This window comes from Sceloporus occidentalis, unplaced genomic scaffold (genome assembly GCF_023333645.1).
Source record: "Sceloporus occidentalis isolate IW3139 unplaced genomic scaffold, rSceOcc1.0.p SCAF_3, whole genome shotgun sequence".
NCBI lineage: Eukaryota > Metazoa > Chordata > Lepidosauria > Squamata > Phrynosomatidae > Sceloporus > Sceloporus occidentalis.
The window spans coordinates 167,574,085-167,588,194 of NW_028316983.1; the positions used below are offsets into that span (position 1 = coordinate 167,574,085).

General features: G+C 37.9%; 1 protein-coding gene across 3 annotated transcripts in view; it reads right to left on the reverse strand.

The window, feature by feature from the left end:
* The window catches only part of LOC149317077 (kinesin-like protein KIF13A), a 101,126-nt gene that overhangs the window by 17,121 nt on the left and 69,895 nt on the right, over positions 1–14,110 (reverse strand). For 2 of the 3 annotated variants that reach the window (XM_089516806.1, XM_089516804.1), the window contains exons 24-34: positions 13,369–13,501; positions 13,121–13,267; positions 7,304–7,403; positions 6,879–7,005; positions 6,091–6,146; positions 5,547–5,671; positions 4,483–4,659; positions 4,236–4,328; positions 3,933–4,085; positions 2,868–2,945; positions 1,972–2,016 (exon numbers count right to left, since the gene is read on the reverse strand). In XM_089516806.1, the coding sequence (XP_089372932.1) occupies positions 1,972–2,016; positions 2,868–2,945; positions 3,933–4,085; positions 4,236–4,328; positions 4,483–4,659; positions 5,547–5,671; positions 6,091–6,146; positions 6,879–7,005; positions 7,304–7,403; positions 13,121–13,267; positions 13,369–13,501 (1,234 nt within the window). Of the gene's footprint in view, positions 1–1,971; positions 2,017–2,867; positions 2,946–3,932; positions 4,086–4,235; positions 4,329–4,482; positions 4,660–5,546; positions 5,672–6,090; positions 6,147–6,878; positions 7,006–7,303; positions 7,404–9,960; positions 10,006–13,120; positions 13,268–13,368; positions 13,502–14,110 lie in introns of all 3 variants that reach the window. The other variant, XM_089516803.1, reaches the window with a different exon arrangement.

The following is a 14,110-nucleotide window of genomic DNA, read 5'->3' on the forward strand; positions in this document are numbered from 1 at the left end:
GATCACGGTGATGTACCTGTCCCTGTGCTAGGAGATCCAGACATATGAGTCAGAGTGTCCCAGGGTTAGATTGATGACATCGGAAAACCACACCCTCTTGGTCATGCTGGTGCCACCCAGATGACTATAGTTTTTTTCTCGGCTGACCTTTGCTGTTTGATGTCCATCTGGCTCAGCCAGTCCACTCTCGAGTTGAGGGAGTCTTGTAAATGTTCCACCTCCAGGGACAACAAGTTTTCCTCTGCACAGGACAGAAGCATCTGGGCCTCTGCCATTAGGGAATGTGAGCATGAGCCCCCCCCCCCCTCATGATTTGTATGGACCTCTGTTGTGGTGTTGTCTGTCTGATCATAACCGCCTTCTCTCAGCCCATGTGTATGAATGCTAGCAGCGCCAGCCTAGTTGCTCTGAGTTCTAACTAGCTGATCCTGTAAGACTGCTTCTCCTTGTTCCATTTCCAGTGGGCACCCCAGCCCCTGAGGCTGGCATCTGTTGTTATTTGGATCCTCTTTGGTTTCCAGATGGGGCAGCCTCTGCTCACTGCTGGGAAAGGCTACCAACCCAGGGTTCTGTCTACTGTGTAAGCTGAAGCCTTTAACAATTTGTTTATCTGACCCTGGTTTCAATGAGGGGCACCTCTCTCGGTAATTCTCTGGTCCAGTGCAACGATTGAGACTGATGCCATTGCCCTGATGGCACAGGCCAGTGCTTTGTGTGACCTCTTTAGGGCAGTTTCATCCCTTCTATTTTCAGGGATTTTTAACATGTCTTCTCCATCCCTGCAAAAAAATTGCTAAGAACACCAGTGCTAATACAGGAGTGGCCATTAAGGAACCCTGCAACTTGTCCTCTTGACTGCATAATGTAGACTGTACAATTTATTGACTGTGCCTGGGGAAGGGCTTTTTGCTGACTGCCTGCCTGTTCCTCCCTCACCACCTACATCCTATTAGTGTGGAGTGGCATTTCCACTGGTGTTGTGTCTATCATGGGGAAGAGCTGTCTGCTTAGCATGACAGTTTCCTGCTCTCTCTCCTTGGCTTCCTGATGGACAAAGGCTTTCCTGGATGTTCACACTCCCACTGGGTGACAGGGAATCAGGCCGGGTGAGAGAGGAGGAGGATAAGGCTAAGGATGAAGGGGCAGGCTGTATAGGTGGAGATATATATACTGGCAGAAAAGATAATTGATGAAAACAGGGCTCCATGATAGTTTTTTGTCCTTCATGAGCAGTAGGTGGGAAAAGACTGAAGACAAAGGGGGGCTGCTCTCAAATGTGGATATGGGGGAAGGACCCTCCTCAATCTTGTCCTGCCTGCTATGAGCAAATGGGGAGGACCAACCCAAGTTTCAGATGATCTATCCTTTTCTACTGGGAAATTTCTTCTCCTTCCCACCAAGTTGAAGATGCTTGGGGATATGTACCAATGCAGTACCTATACTCCTGAAATAAAAGCATGTGTAACATTCTGACAAGGCAGGAAATCTGTGATTTTGTGAATGGTCCTGGGGGGAATGAACACATTCACTAAACCTGTTTCATCAATTATGTCTTTTAACAAAAGTATTCATTCAGTAGATAGTAGGTATCACACATCAGTAATCCCAACTATTTTTTCAGTAAAATGAAGAAACTGTTAGGAATTTTTGCAATTCATGAATTTCATATAAGTATCCTGGCAAACCTAATTTATCTTTCCTTCTGCCAACCAAAAATAATAATTGAAAAGATTTCATATACAGAATTAAAACAACCTTGCTGAACAGAAGTTACTTGGTATTTTCCTGTTAGTAATGCCGAAACAAATTCTACATTGCTATACTAAACAATATTAAGTAATATATGGCTAGAGACAAAAAATAATCTTTCTTATACCAGTGATTAAGGAAAAGGCATTTATATTGTACTACAGCTTCAAATACTTTATAAGATTACAGTTGTTCCCAATTAAGTTTTCTGAATTTCCATACCTTATCTTCATCAAAGCCAGAAACATCTAATCGACTAGAAGAAACCTAAAATACAACAATGAATAGGTGTAAGCCAAACTGATCCTATCTGGATATAACCAACTGTTTTGGCTGCATGTGAAAACCACAGTCTTGTTCAGTTTCAGCATATAAGGAGAAACATGGTAACAAACACTCAAGACCTTAACATTCACAGATGATCTTCATTTTGGAAAGTATACAACTCAGTTACACCTGGCAAATGGTTACTGAATATATTAAAAATTCAACCAATATCCAACAATCTCATTTATTTTATTCATTTATTTATTAAATAAATATATACAGTGGACCCTTGTTATACGCTGGGGTTTGGTTCCAAGATCCCCCGAGGATAACAAAATCCGTGAATGCTTAAGTCCTATTAAATATAATGATATAGCAAAATGGTGTCTCTTATAAAAAATGGAAAATCAAGGTTTGATATTTGAAATTTATACTTTTTTTGAACATTTTCAAACCATGGATGCTTGAATCCGTGTATAAAAAATTCTGTGTAATAAATAAATAATAATAAAAAATTTATTTCTATCCCACATTTTGCCAGGCAATCAAAGCGGCATACAACAAGTTAAAATACATGCATATATACATAGTGCCCCTCTTAAAACAAGATATAAGAAGGGCTGACTGTATATCCCATTATATTCTGTAAGCAGCTGAGAAAGCAACTTAATCTGCTAAAAGAAATTCCTTTCTAATTTTTAACTTAAACTATTCTTCCAGTTCATGCCTTTACTGTTGATTGCAACAAATGGAAAATAGGAATCTAATACTGATTTCATCACTGCACCTGGTCACTTATTTTAAAAATGCCTCTCCATGTATTTATCTATAAGCATGAAAGACCACCTTACATTGTGAACATTTGGTGTGCTAATACTCCTCTGTATGTGTCGAGTCTTTGTAGAAAGAGCTTCTTTGATGGTGACTGCCTGTTTTAAGACAGAAAAAGGTAATACACACAGAGGGACACATTTCCCGTGACAGAAGCAGGCAACTATGAGGTGCAATTCTATTCATTCCTACTCAAAAACAAGCCCCACTGAGTTCAGTGAGACTTGCTCTAAGGATAGATCACCGTAGGAAGAGCATCCACATATTACAGTGGGCCCTTGATATCTGCGAGGTAAAAAAAAGAAAGAAATTAAATGTTTCATAACTTCAGTCTGCAGATGCTAAAATCCGCTGATACCAAATCCTTGGTTAGTAAGGGCCCCCTGTACATTTATTTATAGAGTACAGTAGGCCCTTGACATTTGCGGCTTTGACATTCATGGTTTCAATTATTTGCAAGGTCTTTGCTGTGTGCACGCACACTCCTCCTCCCTGCTGGGCTTTTCCCCTCAGGAGAAAAAGCCTAGGAGGGAGTGAGCAGCCAGGAAGGGTGTGCGTGCATTAACCCCACCCCTTCACCGGTGCGATAGCCAGCTTCCCACAGCCCAATAGTGCCCCCGTGCCTTCCCTGGTGGGATAGCAGGCTTCCCACAGCCACCTATCCCACTGGAGAAAGGAAATGAGGAGTGATTGCACCACCACCCCCGCACATTCCCCAGTGGGATAGCAGGCTATAGGAAGCTAGCTATCACATCAGGAAAGGCATGGAGGGGCGTGATCGGTCCTCTCACTTCCCCTGCTTATTCACAGTTTTTCCACTTTGGCTGGGGTCTTGAACCCCAAACCCCCGCAAAAATGGAAGGCCGAGTGTACTCTCTTTTGAATTTCTTTTTTACATAACCAGGTTTTAGGCAATATTACAACAATGGACAGAACATTATAACAAAACCTCGTCGTAAAACCAAGTACACATTAATTCTGTCTACTACATCTAAGACTAAAAGCAGATAAAAAGAAGAGACAGCTCTAAAAGCTACAGTTGTACTACAACTAAACAAAACAGGCTGGAGCTTTGTTTTACTCACCTGCCTTAGTCGTTCAAGACTCAAAATATTTTCCACCTGTAACACGCCACGTGTATACTTCTCAATATAAGTTTCACCATCAGATGTACCCTCATTTTCATTCTTAGCTGCCATTAGAGCCAGAGTCTCTCGATCTTCAATTTCTTCTGTGGCCTAAAAAAAAGTTATCTGGATAAAACTGATATACAGCCACAACACTACTCAATTTCTCAAGTAATAGTTTGAGCAAGCAGTTTGCGAGTTTTTCTCAATTTTCCCATTCCCATTTATGGCATCTCTTAATCGAAATGAAGTAAAATTTACCTTTGGTATATTTGACACAATTTCATAGGTCACGCCACAGGCATACCATACATTCTTCATGGATATTCTTCGTTTGAGACTCTGGGTAAAACTCTAGGAAAAATGACATTTATCAGCACATAGTAAACAGCATGCCTATGTTTGCATCTAAAAATGCTAGGAAAAATATATATTTATGAAATGCCTTATCACATACAGTGTATGTGAGGCTGAAAGCACACCTAAATTACACGACTATGCCCAATACCTGTTTATTGTAAATATTAGCAGCGATCCTTTTACGTAACATGAGTTCCATTGCAGCTGGATGGCTGAGCTGTACTATAATCTTCACGATCAAGTAGATTCTCTCATTTTGAGGTGTTACCCTATTCAAGTGCACTGAATCATGCACAGAAGAGTCCCAGGCAGCGGTGGCTGAAACCTAAGAGCACAATTCAGTTAAATATGAAAAAGAAAACTAATCTAAATTGCTCAAGTACAGATCTGAAATACAGAAATGGCTAAACAATTTCCACTTTCATTAACATATTTCAAACGAAAGAAAAGCAGCAGCTACACTGAAAATTCTGTAGCATTTTTTAAAATTGGGGGTTGGTTATAGTGAGCCAAGTCCAGAAGAAGAATTCAGCAGTACTCATCTTTACTTTACCAAATATACACCTACACAACAATGCACCTGAGATTATTTAAACTTGACAGTAGGATTATTCTTCATCCAATACACACAACAAGAGGTAGCTATCCACGCATTGAAAACCATTAAATTGAAACTGCCCCGAGGGCATTGCCAGATGATATGTGGTATATAAACATTTTATATCATCTTTGATCACTTCCTTTCCCCCTTCCCCTTCCTCCTCTTTCTCATTTCCATTGGATTTAATTTGGATAATGGGCTAGTTTCAGACATAATCACACTTGTAGTTAACCCAATTAATTCAGGGAGAATTAAGTTACTTATGTCTAACAGTGACAGAGGTACAGCAGAAGAACAGAGTATAAGCAACTGAGCAAACTACTTAAATCAGACTTTCAAGTATAAACTTTTATACATGTAATGAATATTTCATTTTTACTTTAGGAAAATATGTTAACTAACATGAATTAGAGCAAATCAATGGCCACTTTGTTAAGTGGGAAAAGAAGAGAATTTACACACTGTTCCATAAAAATAAAGGAGAGAATAAACATCTGAAGCCTGAAACTTGAACTAGTATTAAATGTATTCAATATGAATACAAATTATATACTTGTATGATAGGATGCAATAACCATAAATGCTGTGTGGAATAGCTATTGGTAATTTACCTCATCCTTACTGTGTTTTATAATCGGCAGATAAAAGAATTGACTTCCATGCTCCTTTGGTAGTATTGAATTAACACCTGATGCATTTGGACCTATAAGGTGTTCATTGGCACTGAGGTCATCAGCTAACAAAAAGAAAATTGAAGTTACAAGACAGCAAGTTCTAGCATTAAAGAATTCTATCTGCCATAGAGTTCAGCAAAAATATCTACAGGTAAAACAAATTATGAAGATTTCAAAACCTTGCATAATTATTTTATGACCCTCAAATTGGCCCAATAAAGGTATTATTTATAATTTAATAAATATTTTTATTTATTTATGGCCCTTTGCTTTATGTAAGGATTAGTTTGTCATGTTTGGACTTTACTTTGGAATGTTCCATTCTACATTAGGAAAGAACTCTATAACTCAATCAATAAGTGTTACTCAACATATTTAGTAAGCAAAACCTGAATTTTCAAGCAGTCACTTCAAATTTAGGGGCCTAACACTTTTTTAAAAACTGCAGTGCAAATTCAACCTTGCGCTCACTCCAACTTACCATTCAAATCAAGGAAAAGTACAGGGACATGTGTTTCCATTCCAGATGGTGGGATCCTAACAATAAGGAAGCATCCCAATCAATATAATGAATCACATATATGTACAGCTATTTTACTGGAAAATGCAATCCAATAAAAGAGTTATTTAACCTTGCATCAATACAGGAGATTAACAAATGGGATCTGCTGCAATGTTTAGCGTTTCTTCTGCAGTCTCACCATAGAGTATAGGGAGTGGAGATTTTTTTTAAAAGTCATAAAATAGTTTTATCTGCCTCAAATATAAAATGCTATATGCATCTGCTTCATTATAACATTAGTTACACGTTGTAAGTTTCAACATAATTTGTTGATGTTGATAAAATGACTTAGCAGCTTTGATAAGGACTATGCAAACAGTACTTTCAAAAGAAACCCAAGCTAAATTAATTTAACCAGATTTTGCTAATTTTTTTACAATCTTCCATACAGAATATTGTCCATCTGTATTATGTGGAGTCACTGAACAGAAAATATTAAGGAATTTGTAAGTATACTAATACACAAAGGACACTGAATGCTTCAATTATAACAAGATGGTATAATACACAATCAAAAATCAAATCAGATTATTCTATATTGCTAATTCTCTTCACAGCACTATGGTGATGTGGTTTGAAAAACTTCAACATATATGAAAGCATACATGGACCTTTTGGTATTTACTACTTTGCTAAATAGTTACAATATTCACTTGAAATTGTTATGTAGGCTGATTCCGCAATTCAATGCATTTTTCTTCACTCACCAATTTGCAGGTGCACCTGGGATCCCACTATCCGGTGCTGGAACCAGGACAGCATTTCTTTCTTCTGTTAAGCCCACCCATTGTTCTACAAGCCTTGCTTCTCTTTCTATATCATCTTCTAATTTTTCTATGACATAAAAAGGAAAAATACAGCATACAGTCTGCTTTAGATCACCACAAATGTAAATCAGCTTTAATAGATTCAGTATGAATTTTCCTGCAATGATGGATATCCAGTTTTCACTTTCTAATGAGCTAAATATCAGAACAGTTATCTCATTAAATGTTTCTTTCAAGATTAGTTCAGGGATAGTTTTTTTTAACTATTCCAGAAGTTATTAAAAATGTTTAATATCCCAGCACAATACTATGCATTTTAACAGCAAAATTCTTCCAAATGATACAAAACTACAAAGGTCACCAACCTTGTTTACTGCTGATTTTTTTAATCTGTTCATCCAAGTATTCTCTCCGTTTTATTAGTGCTTCAGACCACCTCTCTCTCAAACAGTTTAAGTCTTCCTCCTATTGAAGAGAGAGATTTTTTTTCTAAACATACAAAATTCTTTCCATCATAATATATGTATTTAATTTAACACAATTTTGGCTTTCATTGGGAGAAGGTAAGTGAATAGTTTTATGGCTGACATACAGAAGTGTTTAATTTACATTAAATAGTTTATCACCCAGAGAGGTAAGCTTGCCCAACTTGCAAACAGCAAAAAGAAAGAAAAGGTAGTATTGCATCAGCTGCTCCATAGTTAGGTCAATGACATCCATTGTATATTTGTGATTTACAAGCTGATCTAAGCAAAAGAATAAAGCAGTGGCCAACAAACCATTTAGTAGCATATGGAAACAAAAACGATTATAGAGCTATCAACACAGTACCCTCCAACCAGTGTAAATTCCATCATAAGTAAATGCTACCAGAAAACTAAATCATTCTCATGCAAGCAAAAACCCATCATGCAATCATGCTCCCTGACACTATAAGAAATATTTAATTCATTTTCTATAACACATTATCAGGAAGCAATATGAATAGCTGGAAGCAAATTAGTTACTAATTTAGCCTCAATCTACTTTTAACAGTAACAGAACTGTGTATTTAAACCTAGATCTGCCATAATCATATCGAAATGTGTGCAGGCCAGCTTCTTGGCAAGTAAATAAAAATCCTTCCCACCTTTCTGCTATTTATCAGCCATGGTGGGTCCCCTGAAGCCACATTTCCCTCACTCAAGCTTCATACTGGAACGATACTTCTAAATGAGAGCCCCCATAGTGGAGGAGTGCTGGCTAAGAAAGGCTGCAGAATTGCAGTCAGTGTACAAAAGTGATTCCTCTCTACTCATCCACAAACCACTTAAACACTCTCCTATTCATTATTGGACCAGATATGAATTTAAAGATACACCACAATCAACACATGTAGACTAAAGTGCTTATCACACAAAGGGGAAGCACTTCTTCTTCTTCTTCTTCTTCTTCTTCTTCTTCTTCTTCTTCTTCTTCTTTTTAATCCATTAATGGCCTCCCATGCTATTGTTGAGCTACTATTTCTCGTGCAAATGTCTTATGATTCGTTTCAATATTGGGTGGTTGTCTGGAGCTCTGCCACATGGTGTGGGCATGATTTGTTCCCCTTCCCCAGGATTCACTTGCATGGCAACCTCAGTGTTCTTCTGTTAAATGAACAATGGGTACACTAGCTGGAGTCACTGCTGGAGAGGGTTCACAAGAAAACAGCTCTGATCTTTCCTTTCCTTTCAGAATGCTGCAATACTGTAATTGCAGCACAGCAAAACTACAGATAAATAAAAATAAAATAATCAGGAACTCATTCAAAATTGGAGAACTGAGAAAAGAACATGTGTGTGTTTTCTTTTCAAAAACAAGAAAAACATACATGGCCTAATGTTCAAACAGGAGCACTTCTGAGACATAATGTGTGTGCAATTGCAGCTTTTGGTTTTTTGCTTTTTTAAAAGGCTGTATGAAGTTCATCAGTCACTGCCAATTATGAAAAATAAGGTGAGATAAAGGCTACCTTCAGTGCCAGAGTGCAAAAATACAAACATGAGACCTAATGCTATTGATCCAGCATTCCACTGATGATGCAAAAAGTAGGCATGTACTCCCACTATCTTTCCACGTAGTAGGAAAACACTTTTCATACACATCTAAGTTTGATCTTCTGGAATAATTTTGCTAAGTTATTTGGAGTGATGTCTGCATTGAATAGTTCTGCAGTTTCTTAAAAGTTTTAATCCCCTTCAAAATGTGATGCTTTACTGTGAAATTGCAAATATGTATTAAGGCTGTTCTCATTAGTGAACCAAAGTTAACAGGCCAGTCTTTTCAAATTAGCTGTTTAACAATACAAGTAAATATTTAGCATACTTGTATCTACAGATAGCACACTGTGATTTAAAGAAATTTCGAACAAATTCTGGATGATAAGTACATAAAAATATTTACTAATTTCATGCAGGGCTGAAAACTTATATTCATATATGAAAATAAAATCTTTTTTGTTCCGTAAAAACCTTTCTGCCAGGTCAGTCATGTCCCTCACATTGCATAAGTTTCTGAGTATGTTGGTCTCTGCTGTTGCAACCAAGGTAAGGAAGGTCCTTCCTAGGACTCTCTTCCACTAATAAGACATGGAAACCACTTTTTCTGGCCAGCATTCCATCTGTTAGGTTGCCAACAGTTTTTAATTCTTTTAATTTCTGAAATTTTATCTACTGTCCATCTTTTGTATTAGCTTTATTATTATATTTTATTGGGCCATTTTAATGGAAAGAGAGGTAAAATATTTTCTGTTCTTTAATCAATTCAGCTACCCACAACATACCAACAGAATGGGACGCCATATGAAAGAACACAACATACTGTAACATTTAATTGAAATGGCTCATTCTGTAAATTAGGAGACCTAGACCTTTTAAAGCAGAGGCATCTCAAAAGCTATTTTTCCATGTAGTACTGCTCTTTTGGAGGCCCTCTGGAGTTGATGACAATTAGCATTAGCTGTGCCCCATGCCATGTGATTTGATAGCAACAGCAGCAATACCTGATAACTATCCATATCACCATCATCATCATCTCCTCCTCCTCTCTGGTAGAAAAAAATACACTTTATAAACACACAGAACATGCATTTTTTTTCTTACTAACACATCCCAAATAAGAACATACACAAATCTACAACTTAGATTTTAAAAAAAAAAAAAAAACATCCACCAAATCTAGCCTTAGTGGCTCACCATCAAAGCCTCTCTTCTCTATCGCACATTAGAGAAGATGCACATACGAAGGCCCCTATGACAATGCCTTGTCAACCTGTGGCCTCGTTTGGACTAATGCACTCTCTTATTTAAATGAGTAATTTAAAATTGAGTTTTTTTGCTATTTGGCATTACCAGGAAGTCCTAAGAATATAGTCAGCCTTCCTCTGTTGGTGCTTATTTACAACAGTAACATGCTGTGATTACATACTCTGGGTGATGGGGAGACTACGATTGGTTCTTTCTTAGCAGGTAAATCTGGACTGTCAAAATGCTGTGCAATCATTTGTTAGGAAACATGTATATGAAATTATGCACGCAAACCAAGAGGCTAGACATGGATGGATGTTTTTTTTAATTTGTGCACAATAATGCTTGCATTAAGCAAAGCAATCTACAGCTGGGCTATCATTGTCAAACCAGATAGTGCTTGCTTCATGTGGTTGGACCTACTTAACATTAGCTTGACCAAAATGTTTGAAGATAAATAAAATATTTAATTTTAGCAATTTAAAAAAATTTATTTAGCTGAGCTTTGTCCATACCCAATATCCCCAGCAGTTTGTGTGCCTAACTTTTCTTGCTCTCTCACCATTTTTACCTCTAGAAATCTTAGCAGTAGTACTTCGGAGAGATTTCTCCCATTTTCCTGCCATTATTTTAGCCTCAGAAATGATAATTTTAATACTTTAGTGCTTTCTAGTCACTTACTTTTTCCCTTCTGCATCAGAAATTTTAACAGAAGTGCCCCAGAGATTTTCTCTAGCCCTTTAAAAATTATTCCCTGCTGGTAGCCTCTTCCCCCTTGCTTCTAGGAAGCCCTGTTTGGAACTTCAACTTAAACTGACCAATGCAACAACAAAAAACACTGTCAAATTTAATTATGTGTTATCCCCCCCCCCCCCGCCCTCATGAGCTCAAAGTTGGAATTTTGGTTTCAAACTTGGCACTGCAACTTGGACAATGAACAAAACAACACCATCAAATTTTAAGGCACATTGGATGATATCTTGATTAGTTATGATGAAATATTATTTTACTATTAAATAATACTATCTCCAAATGCAGCATAAACAACAAAGCAAATCAACCTTTTATTTCAATGTAGCTTTCTGTCCAAATTATTTTTTTTAAAGCCTAGGAAATACAGCAACATTACGATACAAAACAATATGCTCATAAGTAAATTAGAGAAAGATGAGCTAGGTACTGAGATAAGTGTGGAACCAGTGGAAAGGCAGAACATTGATATCCTACTTTTCTTCTAAGAAGTTCAAAATGAAATTCATGGCTATCCTCTCACTTATTTTATTTTCACTAATACAAAGGTAATGATGGCTTGATCCTGTTTTAACTATTTTGGTTAAAGCAAACCACAGTTTTCAGAGTTTGGCCATAATGTAGAACACTAGTTTACTGCAATCTAAAACATGGCCTTGATTGAGGTAAGGGACCTGCAACCTTCCAGGTGTGCCTGGACTGCATCTCTAATCATGCCTGATTATGTGGGCCAGGGCTATTGGGAGCTAGAATCTAGCATCTGAAGGCTACAGGCTCTTGACCCATAGTTTAAATGATCAGCTCAACCAGACCACTGGGGGGCTGTACAGACAGCTCCAAAGGAGCGGCCTCCAGCCATCCCTTTTACAGCAAGATCGGGGCCACGGCAACCGCATGCTGTGGCCCCGATCTGGCCTTTCCAGGGCACAAAAAAGAGCCACAAAAAGCGTCTTCTTTTTGCGTCCTGGAAAGGGCATGATAGCTGCGGCTTTATGGCGCTCCTTCAGAACTTCGTAGTGCGGACTCAGCACCAGAGGAGCACCGTGACACTGCACGCCATGTGGTTTGCACAGTCCCTGGTTAAGATGCATCTATCTTATTCCAGTGGATCAGAATTAAGACACTGCTACCCAGAGTAGTGTCTTTTGTTGCCAGTCCCTGATAAGTCCCTAGAAAAGAAATAACTGTAGCAAATGAATACAAATTTGGTACTAGTTTCTGGCATATTGATCCAAAACAAACTGCAGAAATAAACCAGTTTGAGACAGTTTAACTTGGGAACTGTAGTTTTGTGAGACATTTAGCCTTCTCTGTCAAAGAGCTCTGGTGCCACAATTCTCAGGACTTCCTAGGACTGATCCAAGGCAGTTAAAGCAGTCTCAAACTGCATGATTTCTGCAGTGTGTTTTGGACCACTGATAAAAGAATTTTGCATGTTCCTACTGAATAGCTTAAAATGCACAGAATTAAGGTGACGGAGAATGCTGCCAACAAGCATCATGGCACTATTTAAATACCATGCTTTCTCTTTCTCACAAAAGCCACTCAGATGTGTCTGGAAGGTCAACAAAAATAGCATGAGGAAAGTAGTGACTATCTGTTTGTCTATGGCATCTGAAATTCTTTTTTTAAAATTTTTTTAAAAATTTTATTGAAAAAATACAAGTAAGCATACAAACATACATACAAATCTACATATGTACAAATATCTAAATCTTATAAATATACAAATAATTCTGTAACCATAGCAAACTTTACCAACCTTATATCTTATTCCCATCACCTTTATACAACTTTACCTTTTCATTACATATCTGTTTTATTTCCCCTTTCCCTTCTTTCCACCTCCCTCTTTTTCTTTCTTTTCTTAGTTCTCTCTACCTTTCTCTTCTGTCTCCTTTCCTATCTCCTCCTTAAACCTCTTCTTCTACTCTCTTTCTTCAACTCTTTCTAGTTTCAGCTCCTTCTCTTTTTTTCTTTAACAACCTTCCCTTCGTTCCCTTCATGTTTATCCTTACAACTTGATATTCAACATGATATTGACTTTAGCTCTGATATTATATGGATAACTTACAGTGAACATACAGATTCCAGGCAAGGTATTTTTAGAAATCACATTTCTATACTACACTGCAATAATTCAGTTATTCAAAGTAAAGTTCATACCTGGTAACTGTCCAAGCCTCTTTGCAGCTTGGTTGATCTGGCAGTTACACAGCCAATGGAGACAGACAGAATGGCTTCCACCATAAGTGGCAATGTTCCTGAATGTTGGACCGGTTTAACCACCACCTGAACTCTACGAGAATGGCCCTGGTTATATACGCAGAGGAGAAAACATAAATTATTGTAAACATTTACTAGCATGGTAGTATCGTGTCACCCCCACCCAAGAACAGAAAAACCCACTGTACCTGTCTAAGCTGGAAAACCCCTCCTGTGTTTACATCCTTTGCTGGGTGGAGCTCCACGGCCATATAGTCCCCCATTTCATTCAGTTCTTGAATTGAAACCCACATTTCTATTCTGCGCATTACTTCATTCCATCTAAACACAATCCAAAAATAAAATTAACAGGAATGTTCTTCTCAGCACCTCAGTGGAAAATTTCTAGAAGCATTTCTTTTACTCAGTTCAATTGACTGGTGGGAAAGTTCTAATGTACACAAAACTCTCACTGCCCCATATCAACCGATCAGCAGACCATACAAAGGATACCTTATTTCAATTCTTTTCCCACTCCCCCCACCATCTCCTGGCCTTTTCTCTGCCTCTCTTATATTTCAGACTCCTACAAACACACATTTTCTATCTCTCAACTCCCCACTCACACACCTACACCATCCTACCCAATGAACTGGCTGCTTGTAATGAGATTTCACAAGACTGCAATACCACAAGAATGAAATTATGGTCCAAAACACACTGAAGAAATAATCAAGTTTGTGACTGCTTTAACTGCCCTGGTTCAGTGCTAGAGAATCCTGGGAATTGTAGTTTATTGTGGCACCAGAGTTCTTAGGCAGAGAAAGCTAAATGTCTCACAAAACTACAGCTCCCAGAATTCCCTAGCACTGAGACAGGGCAGTTTTAAAGTGGTCTCAAACTGGATTATTTCTGCAGTGTGTTTATACTGAGTATACCTATACTGAGTTA